The sequence below is a fragment of the Hyperoodon ampullatus genome, assembly GCF_949752795.1.
Source record: "Hyperoodon ampullatus genome assembly, chromosome: 14".
In the NCBI taxonomy this organism is placed as follows: domain Eukaryota; kingdom Metazoa; phylum Chordata; class Mammalia; order Artiodactyla; family Ziphiidae; genus Hyperoodon; species Hyperoodon ampullatus.
Genome location: NC_136927.1, coordinates 27,768,713 through 27,789,451, shown reverse-complemented (window position 1 = coordinate 27,789,451; position 20,739 = coordinate 27,768,713). Strand labels below are relative to the sequence as shown.

Sequence of the window (20,739 nt, the reverse complement as noted above, 5' to 3'; positions counted from 1 at the left end):
TGGAAGAGTGCAGTATCAGGTGTCTCCAAGACAAACCCAGGAAGCCCAGGAAAGTGAAGGTGTGAGCCGACAGAAGAAGGATCTCTAGACACGGGTGTGGGGGTGTGAGTTCAAGGGCAGGGTATCTTGATCTCCCTCACCATCATTAACTCTTTCTTCCTTCCTACGTTATTTTCTTCTTATAGAGTAGCTAAGTGCTACTCCAACTGTAATTAATTAATTCCTGTGTTGCTGTAGCTGTTCCGTTCTTTGTTTTATCTCTTTCCTCCATGAGATCATGAACTCTGCTAAGGAAGGGACCACATCTGACTCATTGGGCATCATTCTGCTAACATATTGCATGGTGTCTTGCACGTAGCAGATGTTCAATAAATACCTGAAGAATTATCAAAGGAATGAATGAACCACTCACAGGTCGCAATCTTTTCTGCTGCTCTATGACATACGACCATTTCATTCTATTTTACGCCTGAGTAAAGTGAGGCTCAAAGATGCAAAATAATCTATTCAAGATAAAATCTAATAGAGGGTAAGGCTGGTCCTGGAACCCAGATCTGTCTGAATCCAAACTCCCAAATTGTTCCTGTTGTCACAAATTACAAAAGTGAGACATCTAGCCCTCAGGGGCCTTTCCTACTTCTGCTGAAATAAAATTAAACGAAAATCGGCCAGCCCAAAGACAGAACTGTCCTGTGATGGAATATCCATTCCATGGGCACATGGATCACTACAAGTGGCTCACAGCTTGGTACAGCAAGACTTAATAACACGCCCAAGACTGATCTCCCATGCTCAAGCAGGTTTGCTTGTAGCCCTTGGATGCATTTTGGGGTCATTAACAATTAAATACTCATGCTGCATTCCTCTGAAGCAACAGGAGCTTCAGACCCTCAGACACACTTCTGTAATTCCCAGTCGCCTCCATAGCATTGTGATTTTCTGCTCCACCACACCCTCTGAAAACTGTCCTTCCTTTCAGGGCAGAATTCTCTTGTCAATCAAGATCAAAGAACAGTATAGAGGTTCCTTAAAAAACTAAAAGTACAGCTACCATATGATCTTGCAATCCCACTCCTGGGCATATATCCAGATAAAACCGTAATTTGAAAAGATACATGTACCTTGATGTTCATTGCAGCACTATTTACAATAGCCAAGACATGGAAGCAACCTAAATGTCCACTGACAGAGAATGGATAAAGAAGATGTGGTACATATATACAATGGAATACTACTCAGCCATAAGAATGAATGAAATAATGCCATTTGTAGCAACATGGATGGACCTAGAGATGACCACACAAAGTGAAGTAAGCCAGACAGAGAAAGACAAATACCATATGATACTGTTTATATGTGGAATCTTAACAAATGATACAAATGAACTTATATAGAAAACAGAAATAGACCCACAGACATAGAAAACAAAAATGGTTACCAAAGAAGAAAGGGGGGAGGGATAAATTAGGAGTAAGGGATTAACATATACACATTACTATATATAAAATAGATAACCAACAAGGACCTACTACATAGCACAAGGAAATCTACTCAATATTTTGTAATAACCTATAAGGGAAAAGAATCTGAAAAAATGATATATATGTATGTATAACTGAATCACTTTGCTGTACACCTGAAACTGACACAACATTGTAAATCAACTATACTTCAATAAAAAAAATTTTTAAGTGTGAAAAAATGAAGATGGAAGAAATGGTGGCATGAGGAATGGATATCCATTAGCCAACCATGGCTGCCGTGGTGTTGGCATCTCCACTTGAATGCACACAGGCTGTCCTTCCTGGTTCCCTGTTTTCCATATTGTCCCACTAAAGACCATTTGTCCATCTCCCATCTAGCTTCCAAAGGAACCCTATAAAAATATAAAATCAGGTCATGGTGTTCCTCTACTTGAGACTCTCCAGGGGTTTTCCGTCTCTCTTAGACCAAAATCTGAACTCCCTGCCTGCCACGTCCTAGAAGGTTGCAGACCACACAGTTGACTTTATATCCTGCTTCCTGCTCCTTCATCCAGTGGGCTCCAGTCATACTGACCAGCCTGTGTGCCCCACGTGTGCCCATCTCATTCCAACTTACGGCTTCTGCGTGGTGCCACTGCCTGAACTTTCTTCCCTGCACCAGGGCATTACACAGCTGGCCCTTAATGTCAATCAGATCTGAGCTCAAGTTGCACACCTTCCCTCCTTCAACCATCCAAAATAACCCTCTTGGTCACTATCATGTAACTGCCTTATTTTCTTCATAGCACTTTATGCCATCTGATGTTCTCCTGCTCATTGCCTGTTTTTTCCTATTAAATCTAAGTGGTCTTATTCACCCCTGTAACCCTGTTGTCACACACACACTAAACGTTCAAGAAATATTTACTAAATTAATGAACACACATGGAAACCAGTGTAGAGCCATCTGAATTTCCAAACCAACCCTCCTCTTCAACCTTTAAAATGCACAGGGCATGTCACCACCCTCATTTTGATTCTGAGGGTCAGATATAGAGATGGACAGGGGAGAACATTAACGGGTAAGCTACTGATGGCGAGAAGGTCCTTTGCATTCTCTGCACACATCCTGACAAGGGCTGTCTGCCTCATCTCATCCAATGCCATTGGCAAGCCCAGTCCGTGACTTCGTTCTCCAAACCATAAAAGGAAAATGTGATACTTTTAGGACTTAAGGGAATTAGAAGACGGATTTAGTCTTGTAAGAGAGAAAGCAAATTTATTTAAATGGAAAACTGATCTTGTGCCTTAGATATGCGTTTGGTTTATAAGAGAAATACTCAGGCAGGAGTGTTGACAGCTGGCCAGGCAAGTCTGGTCTGTGTCCTGGTCTCAGGTCCTGAGAGGAGGCTTCCCAGAAGATAGCTTGGTGTCTTGAGCAGCTGGGTTTTGAACCTAAGTGGTAGTCCTAAAATGAGCATGAACTTCAGCCAGGTCCTAAGAGAGAATTGTGTGTTCCACAAGTCATAAGCAGCCTCATGCCATCCTGATGGTGGTGGAATTTTTCTTTCCTCAAAGGGAAGCCTATCTTTCAGTGTCTCCATTTCATGAAACTTGGAAGGAAAGTTGGGAAGAGAAGCATCCACTTGGCTGGAGCCAGCCCACCTGTGCCTCTCTCTCTCGTAATTCTCTAAGCCCTGGGATTGTTGGGTTGATCCCTCTCCTTCAACCCAATCTTCCTCTTCCCATCTGACTTAAATACTATAATTTTTAGATGATCCATTTACTAGGATCCCCAGCTACGACATTATCAAGGCTGAAGGAAGGCGAAAGAACACAGTATATGCATTTTGTTTTAAGATATCACCCTAGTCTTGACATACCTAACAAAAAGGATATTCCTAAGTTTAAAAAAATCATTGATTCTAATTCAAAAAGTTTCTTATTAAGAAAAAGCGCTGGCTGCAAGTGATACAAATCTTCATGTGTAGGATGAGGGTATGAGAACTTTTTTTGGAAGAGAATGTGTATAGAAAAAAGTGGTTATTTTTCAGTGGTGGATTATAATGTATGTGTGTATGTAGTGTGTGTGTGTTTGTGTGTGTGTGTATTCGTTTGTGCTTTTCTGATTGCCACAACTTATTTAGCATTTATTCTGAATTAATTTTAAAATTAGAAAAATAGGCAACAATTATTTTTTAATGAATCTTCTTTTGGAAAGGAGCCCAAGAAGGATGCTATAGGCTTAAATCAAAGAGCAAAGAGATTGGCTAATTGCTGAGACTGGCACCAAGGTGCAACACGCTTCCTGCAGACAGATAGCTCTGTGTGAAAAATGCTAGCAGGACTGGACCTCAGCCACAGGTGAGGTCCGTTGAAGGCTTTCGCAAACGCTGTGAGACCCATCTCCTGGGGAGTCTCCTGGCTCACAAGTCTCAACCTACCTCCGTTGTCTCAGGACTGTTCAACAATGGGCTCCAAGTACTTGGAGTCTGGAACATAGTTCATTGATTCAAAGGTTGAGACATACCCTGAGTTGGATCTGAGACAGGCTGGGACTTGGGACCTGGGACCCTTTGCTGCAATGCTTGCACCTGGACAAACGACTCCTCAAGAGACAAAATACAAAGAAACTATAAGGGACTGAAAATAAATGCGTGCATGCACAGTTGGGGCAAATTAGGGACAACAAGATACAAAAAGACCAAAAAAACCCAACTGACACTTCTGAACAGCTGGGAGCAAAAGCAGGGTACTGTGCATGCCCTCTGCACTCAACACCACCAAAGAGGTGGGCAGACCATCTCAGGTGCCCCTCTGGCCTGACCTCTGGACCGACCCCTACCCTCACCCCATATAAGGAACCAGCTGCCCGCCCCCCCGGGGGAGCAAGTGAGCAAGGGAACCTGTTACTTGTTTTAGCTCCCCTCTGCTGCAGCAGGGGTCCCAGTAAAGCCTTGCCTGAATTTCTTTTCTGGCCTTTAGTCAATTTCTATTGATTGGAGAAGGCCAAGAACCCTGGTCAGTATTAGATCTCTTAGATCCTTTCCTGGGCATTTGAATGGAGATACACAGAGGCTGGCGGTCTTTGTAGTGCAGTCACTGAGTGTCAAGTCAACTTGGCTTGGCTGACACTTTGAGACAGATAATCCTGGACAATTTTGAATAATTCTGGTTGCCCTACGCATTGCAGGGTGTCAGGAGCAACCCCAGTCCAGTTATGACAACTACAAATGTCTCTAGACACGGCCGAATGCCCCTCTGGGGCAAAAGCGCTCCTAGCTGAGAACCACTCACCTGGAGATGATGTCCATAAACTGCCTGCCGAGGTCCGTAGGCCTGCCCAACCTCCTGTACTTCCCTTGGCTTGATTTTCTCTTTTTCCCTCTTTTGAATCCAAGACTTTCTGTGAGTTCAACTGTTCATGCATTACACGTCAGAAAGTAGTAAAAATATAAACCTCCCCCGCTATATTTTTGTTAAGCTAGCCAGGATTGGGTTCTGTTCCTTCAACCAAAGGGATCTTAACAAAACCACCCACTTTCAAGAATTGTGTTTGGTTTCCTGACGTTCAAAATGGTGGATCATCTGTCATCTTTCAACCCACAGAAAACCAAACAGTTCTTAACTTCTCTCTGATATCGGAGCAGATCTGAGCACAAAGGCATGAATGAAGCAGACGCCCCTGGGCCATATGGAGGCTGGGGATATACAACAATGCGTCAGCAACAAGACCCTTACAGAGTAAACCAAGATGGCAGAGGAATGTTCACCAGGGAGGGGTGGGGGACTTGATTGTGATGGAAGTTTAGGCCAGCACCAGAGGAAGTTGGGAAACCATGAAGCAGAGATGGCATCAGATACACACCATGTCCACCCCCCCAGGAGTGGACTCTACAAAATGCTCCTTAGTGAGGCTCTGACGTGCAGGAATCAAACACTAAAGAAAATACACATGCAGACAGCATCGCACACTCAAACCCCACAACAGTTTGGACAGATAAGAATCCCATATGCTCTGCATTACCCTGAGCCGTGGAAAGCTTTTTATCCATCCCCAGGCCACCCCGTCACCATGCAGCAGGTGGGAGCTCTGGTCCCCTACAATGCAGACAGGGACAGGACTCAGCGGCTAATGACTGGTGTACCGTATGATGGGTGAACACGCCCAACATCTGCTCGGCCCCTGCACAAATCTTAGACCCTCTGGCAGGCAGTACCAAGTCCCTCAGCTAAATCACAATGGGAACCGCCTGCCAACACACCAGGTGTGAAACAAGCCCCAGCTCTTTAGAGTCCTTAAGTCCCCCCACCCAAATTCCCGGAAAGGGCTCCAGGCGAATGCAAGGCTGCCCGTACGGCCAGTCTCTATGAGGCCAGAGGAGCCACCTTATTAGGATGGTCATTGGACGGTCTGTCAATTTCACATTTCCTGTCAAAACCGCCCAGCTAGCAGGCACCTCGGTGTTTCCACCTCTCACCAGAACAAATGCAGAGCCCTTGAAGGGAGAAATAACACACCAGCACAGTAACAATAGGAGACACCGCTTGCAAGCTGTCCGGGGCCCCTGGAGTAACTGACATGTTTGACAGAGAATGTGTTTTCGTAACATTGTTTGATTCATGTTTAAAGGAAAAATGGAGAGTATGTTTCAGGGAGGTTTAGACACTGATAACCAAAAGGAAGGGCTTGTAAACAAAGCCACAAGGGCCACGTCCGAGCAGTCCCCTCCTCGCCCTCTGTCACCACCCCACCTCCCGTTTTGATCTTCTCCCAGAGGAACAAGCCTTCCACGGGGAATGAGACCTCTTGACAGAGGACTGCCAGGCAGAGGGAGGAAAGCTGATGAGAAATGACAGCAGCACAAAACTGCGTTAGCCTTCTGCTCAGAATAGGTTGTACGGGGCAGAGACGAAGCGGGTCCCCCACAGAGGATGGGGAGACATCATCAGAGTCACACATAATGGCAGGGTCCTGGCCAGCAGAGCTCGGAAAGCCCAGATCTGCCGTATCCCAGCACTGAGAGCTGGGGCAGGTATTTAACTTGGCTGAGCCTCAGCTTCTGTCTTTCCAAGATGGTTTGCAGTGGTAGTAAAAATATTCTAGTAGAAACATTGTACGGAGAGTAACCAATGGAGTGACAAGCAGCTGTAGCAATAGCAGAAATGATAGTGACATAATTATTATCATGTAATTATATAATAAGATCATAATTATAATAATACAATTATATAATTATTATATAGTATTATACATTATATAACTATATATTATAGGATATATATTATATATAATAATACATAACACTATATATTAATATATAATGTGATAAGTTTTATATGTTATATATTACTATTATATAATGATACATAATATTGCATATACTTATGATATATTTCACTTATGTATTATTATATAATCAAGAATATGTCACTATACAATTATATTAAACAGTATAATTTAAAATCATTATGTAATTATGTGATAATTATACATAATATGTATTTTATATATGTATTATGTCTAATGCATATTGTCACGCAGACACAATATGCAATACATAGTGATAATTATGTAATCCTTATTATATTATTATGTCTGTCCTGAACCCTTACTATATACCAAGTCCCATTACAGTGCCTTACAAGTATTAACTCATGTGATCCTCAAGGGCAACTCTGGCTTTGTCCCCATCCAATACAGGGAGATGCTAAACCATGGATTTAGGTGTTTTTAATGTGTCCATTTTATAGATGAGAAAACCACAGTACAGGGTGGTTTAGGAACTTCTCCAAGGAGGCAAAGCTGAGATTCTAACTCAGCAGTCTGCAGTCTGGCTTGAGAGCTCACGCTCTTAGCTCATATATAACACATACATATATATTTATATATGTGTGTGTGTGTGTGTGTATATATATATATATGTATATATATATATCAAAACTCAACATTGTCTCTCTTACAAAGTTTGGTTGTGGTGATGTTGCAGTGCACTTGGAAATAAACTTGCTGATACATTTATTGAGCACTTTCCATGTGCCAGGCAGTTGGCTATGGACTTTTTATGCTTTGATTCCTTTCGCTACTGTCCAGTGAGGTGACTGCCACCCAGAGAGGGCAAGACCCATGTCCAAGGTCACACAGGTGAAGGAAGGAGATGAACCAGGGAGTCTGCCACAAAGCCCACATCCCCACACCATCCTGTTGTACTGCTTTTTCCTCTCTAAACCACAATGCTTCAGCTAGATGCTGTAGGTGAAATGCCTTACACATGGCCTAGTACATAGTAAACGCCCGAAAACAAGCAGCTGCTGCTCTTACTGTAACTAAATGCGAAAAGCCCAGTAGGCATTTTCTTCCAAGAAAATGACGGAAGTATGAATTTATGACGCCGTCTGTTCAGAGGACAGATTCGTCGCCCCTTTTAAACCCCGACAAAGCCCCTGCATGGTCAGTCAACACCAGTTCCGGAATCCAGCTGCTCACTGGAAACCCGGGATTGCCAGTGAGGCATGCAGTTCACTGGGCTCTGCTCCCTGCCTTCTGATATGGATGATCTGAGGTTCAGAGTGGACACCTGCATTGTTAATGAACTTGCCCAGGCTCTGACCAGTAGCAGGACAGGCAAACACCCAGGTTTGCAGGAAGTCCTCCAAGCAACTCAGAGCTGAGTTTTTCCCCAAAGGCTTCTCCCACAAGGTGCCCTGTGCCAGTCGGCTGTCCTGTGCTCACACGTCCTCCCTGCCACTGGGCACTGACAGATGGGAGCTCTTCTTAATATTTAACATTTATTAAGCACCCACAGCGTGCCAGGAGCTGCATGGAACAGGGGTGTGGGTGGTCCCAAAGAGTCTGTCCCCAGAAGGCTGTGGCCACATAGAGGAGAGAGGACAGTCCTCTCTTTTCCCCTCCAAAGCTCCCCCTCCCTCTCCTCTCACCCAGCCCCAGTTCCAGTCTCAGATGTCCTGCCAGAGCAAGTGGACAAAGATTTGGGCCAGGATTCAACATGACTGAGACCCGTACACCCTCCTGCATGTGTGTCTAGTAGCCCCATCTCCCCAGGCTATGGACTTAGAAAGTCAGAGGGGATGTAGGTTTCATGCCACCCAAGGCCCTGGCCTCAGGCTGTCAAACCCCAGGGTGGTATATCCCTGATTGCACCCTACTCTATTCAGCTGCACCAAAAACGTATGTCCCTGGTTAACAGGAATCTCCATGGGAGCAGAAGCAGGGAGCTGCATACGTGCCCACCCACCTCCAAACCGAGAGCATCTTCATATGAAAAAGAAACTGCAGCAACCAGGATATGATGAGAAAACCATGGCAACGGCGATGGTGGCCAACCGCTCTGGAGTTCCTACAATGAGCAGGTGCTGCTCTGGCTGCTTCACATCATCACATCAAATCCTCTGGGCTCCCTTTCAAAGGGGGTGTGATAATTCCTGCTGTCAAGTTGAGACAGTGGGAGCTCAGAGACGCCAAGCCTGCATGACACAGGGGCCAAGGGGCTGCTCAGGTGGAGCCCTTGGCATTATGTCATCGCAGTGGACTGCAGAGGTCCTGGGGATGGTCCCTTTGGAGGTCTTTTACTCCTGACATTGACTTTGGGAGGCAGAGCACATGGGAAGTTACTCCCATTTTACAGGTGAGAAAGTGGAGGCTCCGAGAGGTCACGCAACTGTCCCAAAGTCCCCAAGAGAAGGTCGTGGCCAGACTCAGCTTTCCCTGTTCTAAATCCCATGCTCTCGATTCTCTGGTCTCAATCCTTAACTGTGCTGCCTCATGAAACGAGAAGAAATAGCTCTTCGGGGAGGAGTCTGTGAGAACACTGTGGAATGCACAAGCTGGCTGCCTCTGTCACCAAATCTTCCCCACGTCTGGGAGCCAATGCGGATTAGAGAGTGGAAGGAAAGGTAACAGCTGAGGGAGGCCGCCTTCACCCATGGCAGCGGTGCACTGGGCTCCACTGTGTTACTCTGAGCCAGATGCAAGGTAGGACGGGGCAGAGCTGGCCGCTGCTTCAGACACAGATTTCCTGCCATAATTCTTGCAGCCAAAAACACAAACAGAAAACAAAAAACACTATTTGTCCCCTGGAACATACCAGAAGCCCTGTCATTTGGGAAAGACGGAGAACCTGACTATAGAACATCATCTTCCTGGGACTGTAGAGAAACCCATCTTGACTGTCTGAGCCACTGAAAGTGGTAAAGATCTCGTATTGGGTGGGGTGAGCGGGGCTGAGAATCTATAGAGTTATACCTTCAAGCAGCTGTGCTTCACTTCTGACTCCACAACTGACATTGTGGCCATCAAAGCTACCTCTGAGGACAGAGACTGGGTCCTAGTCATCTGAATGTCTCCAGAGCTTAGACGAGATCCCAGCATGGAACCCATCATCCACAAATCATTACTGCCATGAATGAATGGATGAAAGAATTTCATGGTGCCTCTGCCTCCTCCTTTTATAAGCCTGAAGAGGGACTTCCCTGGTGGCGCAGTGGTTAAGAATCCTCCTGCCAGTGCAGGGGACACAGGTTCGAGCCCTGGTCTGGGAAGATCCCACATGCCATGGGGCAACTAAGCCCGTGTGCCACAACTACTGAGCCTGTGCTCTAGAGCCCACGAGTCACAACTACTGAGCCCATGTGCCTAAAGCTCGTGCTCCACAACGACAGAAGCCACCACAATGAGAAACCCGTGCACCACAACGAAGAGTAGCCCCAGCTCAGCGTAACTAGAGAAAGCCCGCGCGCAGCAATGAAGACCCAATGCAGCCAAAAAATAAATAAAATAAATAAATAAATAAATAAATGTGTTGACTGGCATCAAAAAAAAAAAAAAAAAAAAGCCTGAAGAACTCAAGCTAGAAATTGGGCTTTGCAATTTATCCCAATAAATTAGGAATTTGGGAGTGACATATACACACTACTACACATAAAATAGATAAACAAGCACCAACTGTATAGCACAGGGAACTATACTCAGTATTTCGTAATAACCTATATGGGAAAAGAATTTGAAAAAGTATATATATATTATATATAATATATATATATATATACACATGTATGTTTAACTGAGTCACTTTGCTGTATACCTGAAACTAACACAACATTGTAAATCAACTATACTTCAATAAAATAAATACATAAATGATTTTTAAAAATTTTTTTTAAAAAGAAAGAAATTGGGTTTTTGCAGACAACTATGGTCCCAGTTGCCCAGAGGAAAAGACCCCACAGAATACTGAGTGCATTGCTCTGGACAGCATTTAGGGTTCAGCAGTTAATCAAGTGGATGAGCTGGCGGCTTGTACGCCGGTGGGATGCATGTGTGATGGGTCTATCTTTAGACGAGAGAGAAACATAAATAGGGGTGAGATCTCCATCCTAAGTCAGCTGGGGAAAGCACTTACCCAAAACAACCTTTAAAAGACAGGGAGGGGGCTCTGCTTCACCATCAAAGGCTCAGATCGCCCAACACCAAAGCAGCAAAGCAGAGTGTGAAATCTGCAAGTCTCTCCAGCCCCGCATGCCCCATGCCAACATATTATAAAAAGCATACTTGCTGATATAGCATGCCTTTAAAATGATCAGAATGACAGATGGCTGCGGCAGGAACACATCCTTTTTATAGGACTGCTATTAATCAGAAGAGATTGACAGCGTCCCTTTAATCTTTTAATTTAAAAAAAAAAGTGCATCTCTATACAACTGAAGGGGGCAAGTTGCTGGCATTTCCGAGTGCTTTGAGACACTCGGAATAATGTGGAAGGTCCACATTATTTCAAACTTAATAACTGGAGGGCTTTAGTTTCCCTTTATTTATAGATTTATTGATGTAGGTCTTGCTAATATAAACAGAAGGTATGGGGTGGCATGATGTGAGAAACCCCATCTTGCCTCAGTTATGGTGTTACCGGTTGTCCCTGTCAGGCTGTCTTTACTTCCCTAGATCGTGGTGTTCTCACCTGTTAAAGAATGGGGACGTCCCAAGCATACTCTGGTGGGAGACATTCCTGTAATTACTTTAGGTGGGAAGATACTGCTTAAAATTGCCATATCTGCCTTTGATTCATCTGATCAGGAATGAAGAAGCAAGATGCACTAGATGATAGTCAATGCCTGGTGAATACAATCACTGGCAAAAAAGCAATCGGATAAGTAACATTAGAAACTCACCAATTTCTTCCCTGGGGAGGGTATGTGCAAGGTTTGGGGGAGAAAAACCATGTTTGGATGTTTGTAATAGCTTCGATTATTGAGGTAACTGTCATAGCTCTCAAGTAGTTGAGAACTTGTATTTTTTGCCTGTTTAGCACCGTAACTGGATAACAGGACTCTGACTATTCTTTTACCCACAGGCAGCCCATACAGCTCAGCTGGGCCTGACCCCACCCTCCAGCTTGACTCAAGGCAGTCAAGATGATTGACTTGGGGATGGGTGTGGCCTACAAGATAAGCCAAGCAGACTGTTACTGGAATTTTTGCAGTTGGCGAAGAGGCTTGCTAAGATGTGTTGGGGTGTAAGCCTGGAGTTTTGGGGGACCATCTTTGCCACCAGTTGGACATGGTGTGTTTGTGAACAAAGATCAAGTAGAGATAACCAATGGAGTCATGGGGAGACATGACTTGGGGTGTTGGAGCCTCTGAATGCAACTGTGCCTGAAATTGGACATTTTCTTTTTCTCCTCTAAACCAATATGAATTAGATTTTTGTCACTTGAAGATAAAAGAGGTCTTCTGGTATATATATATATATATATATATATATATACCAGACCTTTCCCATATATTAGGATATAGGCTTCAAGTTGACAAGGATTTTGTATGTTTTTTATTCTGCCTCATCACCTACTCCTAGTTCACAGCTGGGCACACAGTAGGTGCTCGATAAATAATTGCTGAATGAAGAGATGAATCACATGTAAAGCTCACAACCACTCTGCAAGACAGGTATTCTTGTTTTCGTTTTGTAGCTGAGAAATCAGCCTTGGAGAGGTTAATTGACAAGCCCAAGGCCACACGCTTAGTAAATGCCAGAGCCAATATATCAACCGGGACCTGTTTGACTCCAAGTTCTCTTTGCCACCTCCCTGACTCTTTAATTTAGTCTGCTGTTGACATGGCCTCTTTGGCAGTACAGAAAAGTCACTTAGTGACTAAGATGGAGCAGCCGCAAAGTAAATGACACCACCAGCACTCATATCAGGCGTGCATTCTGATTTCTTTCCCCATCAGCAGATATTCCAAACATGTAGATAACATTGCAGGGCAACAATGCCAAGATTGAAAATGGCTCCACTAGCCACAGAGCAAAACAAGTTTATTTCTTTCAAGTTTACCCCAAAGACCTGCATGTTCCCTACACATTTCTCCACCTTTCTGTAGGGAAGATTACTCTTGGTCCATTGTTAAAACGAGCACTTTGATAATTCTTTTTTTTTTTTTTTTTTTTTTGCGGTACGCGGGCCTCTCACTGTTGTGGCCTCTCCCGTTGTGGAGCACAGGCTCCGGACGCGCAGGCTCAGCGGCCATGGATCATGGGCCCAGCTGCTCCGCGGCATGTGGGATCTTCGCGGACCGGGGCACGAACCCGTGTCCCCTGCATCGGCAGGCGGACTCCCAATCACTGTGCCACCAGGGAAGCCCCAGTTTGATAATTCTTGGTGACACTACATATGTGTATGCAGATCTCTCATTAAATACATTGCCAGATTCGACGATGTTGACTTCTGTTTCAAAATCCAGAGTGCAAGGTTTGCCTATACCATTGCTATCCACGTCAACGAGGCATTAATCAGCATTTCTCTGCTACCATCTAGTTCTGTAGGGTATAAGTTGAAAAAGACAGCCTTCAGAGAGCTTACTGTCTCAGAGAGAAAGGACGGCAAACAACGATCAGGACTCAAATCCAGGGAATTCGACATTCAACTGCTGGATTCACAGAAGGGTATTACAGGGCCCATTCCTTTGTGGGCACACAGAGATTCAGGGCTTAGGAGTTCCATTTCTGAGATTCCTCCCAGGTCCTTTGGAGCCATGTCTTTTGAATTTTGAGACCTATGTTTACATAATGTCAAACCCCACAGTGCCAATGAGTTGGCGAAGAGACTGCAGCTCTATCTTGATGTGTCAGGGCAACGTTGTGAGTTCATCCAAGCTCTCTGCTCTACTAGGAAGGGCTTTCTCCTCTGCTTGCCCAGTGAATGTCTGCTGATGCTCTACAGCCCACCTCAGATGCCACCTTTCCCCTTTGAGCCACCCTCTTCACTACTCCAAGAGGCATCCATGTGCACTCCCATGGATACACCTCAACAGTGGATCAGTGGTTGAGAGGGAAGGCTCCAGGCCACCAGACCTGGTCTACATCTCGGCTCTGTCACTGACAATCCCTGTGACCTTGGGCAAGTTACCTTTCTCTAAATGTCAGTTTCAGGTCCTCCATATGCAGAAAGGGTATCATAATACATAACTGTGTTTTCTTATCAGAGACCCTTGGGGTCACCTCTATCTTGAAATTCAGATTTTGGGGGATTTCCTTTTCCAGAAAGGGATTTCATCAGACACAGATTATGTAACATTCTCAGCAGGGTCTGGGACAACACTCTGAAATCAAACACATAAATATTCCCGTTGCAAAATATATGAATATTCACAGTAAGTCGGATAAAGAAAGTCTATAAATAGCCACACATCATTTCAGGTCAAGTTTTCTTCCAAAATGCGTTTTGGTGCCAAACTCTCCCCCAAAAACCTGATTTTCAGAGCTTTTTGGAATTTACAATTACAGGTAAGGGTTGGTAGAACAACAGTACCCAACTTTAGGGTTACAGTAGCCCCCGTTAGCTGTGGTTTTGCTTTCCCAGGTTTACCTGAGGTCAACCACAGCCTGAAAATATTACATGGAAAATTCCAGAAGTAAACAATTCATACGTTTTAAATTGTGTGCCGTTCTGAGTGGTGCTGTGCCATCCTGTCCTGCCCTGTCCCACCCTGTCTTGTCCTGTCCCATCCTGTCCTGTCCAGGATGTGGATCATCCCTTTGTCCAGCGGATCACACCCGTTATCGCTATCGTGTTATCATGGTGCTCGTGTGCACCTGACCCTTATTTTACTTAATAATGGCTCCAAAGTACAAGAGTTAGTGATGCTGGCAGTTCAGATGGACAAAGAAAAGCCGTCAAGTGCTTCCTTTAAATGAAAAGGTGAAAATTCACGACTTAATAAGGAAAGAAACAAAATTGTATGCTGAGATCGCTAAGATCTAGGGTAAGAACAAATCTTCTCCATGACATTTCAAAGAAAGAAAGAGAAATGCGTGTAGCTTTGCTGTCTCACCTCAAACTGCAAAAGTTACGGCCACAGTGCGTGAGAAGGGATGAGTTAAGATGGAAGAGGTATACTGGGGAAGGCATATTCACATAACTTTTATTGTACTACATTGTTATAATAGTTCTATTTTATTATTAGTTACTGTTAGTCTCTTACTGTGCCTAATTTATAAATCATACTTTATCATAGGTATGTGTGTGTATAGGAAAAAACACAATATATCTAGGGTCCAGTACTATCCACCATCCAGGCATCCACTGGGGTCTTGGGCCATATCCCCCTGAGATAAGGGGGGACTACGGTACTGTTAGAATAAATTGAGATAATATATCTAAGTATTTAACACAGTGCCTGGCACATAGCGAGTACTCAATACTTATCACCTATCATGCTTTCCTGCTGTTTTGACTGTTGTATTAGATTTACAGTAGTATTACTATAGTATTAGTTTATCTCATGCTCTCTTCCACTGGGCTGTGAACCCACCGGTCGGTAGCTATAACTGCCACTTTTGTTTTCCCGGTGCCTAGAACAGTGTCCAATATGGAATATGTGGGCAGCGATGGAATAACTAAATTAACAAATGCATGGTGAGGCGGACGTGGCTGTGTTTACACTGCCCTCCAGGAAACAGTCTCCTGACCTGATCTGTGATACCCGGATGAGATGAGAATGATTTGTCCCGGTGTGGAGAATGATCTAGCCATGATGGTCAAAGGGCATATCTGTCGGACAAATATCTAGAGTGAGGGGCTCAAGTCTGAACTTGAACCCAGAGCCAAGGGCTCATTAGACCCAAACACCAACCAGACTAATCAGTTACAAAGCTCTTGTTTGGATGATATCGTCTGACACTGGGCATGGTCCACGGCTGGGGTAAGTCCTCTTGGCAGCTCCTCGGACTCAAGATTGACTGACAATCAACTTGTCAAATTTCCTTCGTCTTCAGGTCAGATAACTCACTGGTCATTCAAGGTCTTGTTGGAAACTGAGAAGCAGTAAAGAGGCTCAAGGGGAAGACACATTGGTTCTTCTTATCCAGAGATACCAAGATTAAGGTCTGCACCAAGGGTAAAGGAGCAGTGTTTACACACTGCACTTGGTAATATTGCTCTTTTCCTCTTCTGCTTCACACTCCCCATGAAACTGTCCAAACTGCTTCAGCTCAACCCTCCACAGTCACTCTGGAATTCTTTACGTGGCTAGAAGGAAAAACTATCTGCCTTGCTATCTATTCAACAAGTTCAGACATCAAAAGATGGGTTCAGGGGATTCAATATGGTAAAGATTCTAGTTTTCCTAGGGGATGGCAGGTGAGGTCAGTGGTCACTATTGAATCTACTCTTGGGACAAAAAACCCTATTGAGTAACGTCCCCAGAATTATTATGAAACATCTTCACTCACTGCCTTTGCAGGATAAGGTGATGTTCTCCTAAAAGCCTCTTATGATGTCTGATCAATTATTTTTTTGTCCTTTTTCACTGAGCAGACAAAAACAGGGCAATAAAAAAGTGGCACTTGAAAGGATTACGAAAAGGAAGTTTCTTATGCCATAGAATCACTGGCTCTTCGGGTTGGAAAGACCTTGAGAGGAATCTTAAATTCTGATACAGCAACCCTGCCAAGTGGCCCCTACAGCTGTTTGCATATCTCCAGTCCCAGGGAACTTACTACCGAGGCTGGAGTACACACTCTATTTTGGATCCTTTGACTGTCTGGTTGATCACATTATGAAGGTGTGGGTGCCACCTTAATTGCCTCTAGGAAAGCCCTTGCATCTCCAAGAGCTGGGAAGAAACGCACACGATCAACAAATTGGTCAGCAAGCTAATAGAGTCTGCAGGGACGCAGGGCAGCTGGCATCAGAAGCATCAGCTGAAAGGGGTGTGTGTGTGTGTGTGTGTGTGTGTGTGTGAGAGAGAGAGAGAGAGAGAGAGAGAGAGAGAGAGAGAGAGAGATTGAGAGAGAGGGAGAGAGACAGTTTTTCTCCCTTTGAGTGGCCTTTCCTCTGCTTGGAAATGTTGCTGCAATGGAGTGTTTGAGTTTCTAGTTGATGCCACTGGATAAATAACACAGGCTGTCTCAGAACACCGGAAATAAGGCAAGTTTCTCCCTGCCCAGAGCATTTCAGTGTGATCCATGGTGGGTGGGAGAGGAAGAAGACGAACGATGCCACAGCAGCTGGGCTAAGGGTCCCCGTTGCACTGCTTTCCTGACTTCAGGGCAACTAGTTATCAGAGGTGTCACCTGGGAAAACAAAGTATGATCCGGCAAAGATTTGCAAGTAAAATCACTTATTCCTTCCCCAAATAACTAGACATGTTTCTCAAACACTCTGCAAAGGAGGAAGAAATTGGGCCCCCAACTTCTCAGCTCGCCCGGGTGTCTTCTCATCTATCACTGGGGTAATACGTCCAGAGTGGCATTTTGTAATGACGGCAACATTCCAGCGAATCGATAGTTATTTAATTCCCAACAAGCTCTCGAGTCCATTAAGCCTGATTACGTTCACCCATTTCAGTGGGTGCCGTTATTTTTCCTACACCGGCACTTAATCTATAACAGGAACTTATGAGAACTTTCTAAAGCAATTTCAGCATCAATCAGCATAGAGTGAAGGGCACGATTTGCCTGTAATTATTTATCAGACAGGGTGGCAGAGCGTCTGACAAAACTCCAATGGCTAAACTTCACCCCAAATTTCCAATGGAAGCAAAGGCCTTCCAGATTGCCACTGAGTTCTACTTCAGACCTCGTGTGGGTCACACTGGCCTGCTTATGCCCGGAAAGATGGAATAATTTCCATGTTGTGAAGGACCATTCTCCAAGCAGTCTGTTATTTCTCACAAGAATATAGGAGCCTCCAAAATGAGTAAGGACCATAAATTTGGGATGGTAGAACGTTTTGCTTGATTACTTGCAATCACTCCTGAATGGCTCAAATCACCAAGGTCCTTACAGTTTATAAGAGGTAACAAAAGCATTCAGCATAGGAGAAAAGGGCCCTCAGAGCCCTCCCCAGAAATTTTAATTAATGAGCTAGGGTGTTGCAGAATTTTAAACTATTGTGGAGGGAGAAGCACAAGGCTGAAGGGAAAAGGACACCCTAACTATGCGTAGTTTTCCTTTCCTGTAGAAACGAGATACAGAATTTATTACAAAGAGATTGTTGTTCTCAAACAAACAACAAACAAACCACAGTGGAAAACATCCGGGTTTCCTATGACGTTCAGGCCCTGTCACCAGTTAGCCTTCCACAGAGAAATTCAGACACACATCCAGAAGCCAACACTTGCTTAAGAAGTCACACTTACGATGAGGAAAAAAAAAAAGGCCCCAAATATCTTATTTGATGATTCTCCTGACACAAAATTAATAGCCTTAAGAGTAATACCAACACACATTTCAATCCTTCACTTTCTTGTCATTATTAAGATGTAAACAACTGGTAAGGAATTCCTAGGGTAATCTCTGAACTTCATAATTAACCATCAGTAGAGTGATCCTTTTTCCCTCCATGCCACCACTCTACCCAGGTTTGGGGGGGCGGGGGGAGCCTCTATGAAAATAGACAATCCACGGGAAGAGGAAGCTAAGGATTAATGCATATTTCACGCTCCTTCTATTTCCTGGGTGAAAGCGCTTAACCAACTCACCTCATGATCGGGTACTCTGCCTCATGATCTGCTCTGGGAGACTGAGCCCCTCAGAAAGCTAGGAGGGAGAGCAAATCCTTTGCCCCGTGGTCAACCTCCCGAAGCAAAGGCATGAATGTTAAACAGCAGCCAGATCAATACAAGCAAATATAGCTCAACTACACCATTTATTCAGCCATGAGAGATGTCAATAGCCAGATTAGGGTGATCCATCTTTTTGATTTCCTACTGTCTTCCCACTGACTACACGAGAGCTTTTTCCTGTATTAAAAGTGTTTGCTTTCTCAACCATAAAAATTCCAATTATTACTCTGAGTGCTCTGGAGTTAAGTTGCTTGCTGGCAGTGGCCTTGAATTACCTGGATCAGTCCGGGGAAGTAGGGGGCTGCTGGAACAATCATAGACACGCCATAGGGATGCAGGAGGACTCCTTGAGAAGGCAACATGCTTTACGGGAAGGTAGGATTCCCTCAGAAGCTCAACGCATCAATGGAGAGAGTTAGGGGACAATCTATAGACCCAACTTCTTCGGAACCACAAAGCTGAGAGCCAGATCGCTCCTTGTCAGGAGCCGAGCGCTCATCAACGCGCAGAGGCGAGAGAAAGAAAATCCGGCATCAGCAACTCTTAATGTGAAAGTTTTCCTCCCAGACGACGGAGAGACACAGCAGCTGCAGGGTTGAAGCTACCAAAATGGAAGGTTCTATTTTGGGAACGGCTTGCCTAACATGACTAACCAAATACTCTTCATTAATTTAGTTCTCAGAGAGAGCGAGAGAGACTAAGAGACTGGGAGAGAGCTGGTCAAGCTGGGAGATTTAGGCTCTTCCTAACGAATTTGGGCAAAAGGCAAGGGACAGAGTCTGTGTGGGATGTCTAGAGGGGAAAACTGAGAAATGTAAATTGATATGATTATCAGTTGCCACTTAAAACCTAAGTAGGGGAATGTGGGCAACCTCTGGTACTGATCACAAAGAAATGAAGAAGATACTTAGTCGAGTTTGTTATCCTTTGTCTCTCTCTGGTTTTAGTTTTAAAGGGCGATTTGTGCAAATAATAATACCACCAGCGAATATCTGCAGTGTGTGCTATGCACGCAGGATGAGCTAAATTATTTACATATGTTTTGTAATTTCATTCTCACAACTCTCCCAAGTAGGTACTATTATCAGTTCCTGGTCCACATGGGAAATGAGGTTCACACTAGTTGAACTGCTTGCTCACAGCCCTATACGTGTGAGAGGCAATGCCAGGCTACAAACACAATTCCTAATCAGCCACAATATCCATTACAGTAGTATTTCTTTCTGTAATAGAACTTCATATGCCTTAAAAATTTTTTTAAACATTTTTTGTCTTTGAGCTTTCAATTGTTATATTTTAATATGCAATCTATTAATAAGAGATGACTCCCTGCTCCCTGAGTTTAAAGGCATAGCAAATGAACATCAAAACTGCAGGTGAAAAACACATTCTAGTATTTGAAATCTTTCTAATGTTTGAAAATATCCGAGTGATTGTCTGGGATACAATACACGGAAATAGATAAACTTCGATGGGAGTGCATTAATTGGAATTATGCTGACTTGTGTGTCCTACTTAATAGCTGTGTGCTCTTGAACAGGTTACTCAGCATCTCTGAACCTTAGTTTCTTCGCTTGGAAAACTGAGATAATAATAATAATAAATCCTCATAGGGTTGTGTGACAAGTAAAGTATTTGGTATCCTATCATGATGTGTACAATACAAGATGCATACAGTAGTTGCCATTCTTATCCTGTGTTTCCTGATCTTCTACTAATACCTGGTATAGACACATCTTTGACTTCAGATTGAAAGTGCAGAAAGCATTCAAATTGGCACTCTTCTCATCTGCATACCAGGAAAGAACGTGGGCATGTTGAGAGTTTCCCGATTTCGAGAGTACAGAGTGAGCCCACTCAGCTTATGCTCAAAGCCCAGGGATCATCGAAAATCACCTTCAAACCGGACACCTGCTTACCACATTCCACCTTGAACTTGAAATAGGACACGAGATATGGATTGTGTCGAAACTTGGAGAGCTTCAGACACCGCAAAACATATTCAACTATTGGCTTTTTCTAAATCCAAATGTCAATTCCTCCACTTTTAGATCACCAAGGTGTTTTTACACGACACTAATTTTAGTTGCTTGATTTAGCTGCATAATTACATTTCTAGATAACGACAGTGGACAGCATTTGGCAGAGAATTCAATTATTTAAGGCTGAATTTGGGCCATCTTGACAAGGTTTCTCT

General features: G+C 44.0%; 1 protein-coding gene across 17 annotated transcripts in view; it reads right to left on the bottom strand.

Annotated features, from left to right (window-relative positions):
• RBFOX1 (RNA binding fox-1 homolog 1) overlaps window positions 1-20,739 on the bottom strand; it is a gene marked incomplete at both ends in the record, with an annotated part of 621,309 nt that overhangs the window by 333,155 nt on the left and 267,415 nt on the right. For 5 of the 17 annotated variants that reach the window (XM_079718531.1, XM_079718530.1, XM_079718516.1 and 2 more), the window contains one exon: window positions 18,818-18,904. The exons of the other annotated variants lie outside the window; for them this stretch is intronic. In XM_079718531.1, the coding sequence (XP_079574657.1) occupies window positions 18,818-18,904 (87 nt within the window). Of the gene's footprint in view, window positions 1-18,817; window positions 18,905-20,739 lie in introns of those variants that run through there. 17 annotated transcript variants of the gene reach the window in all.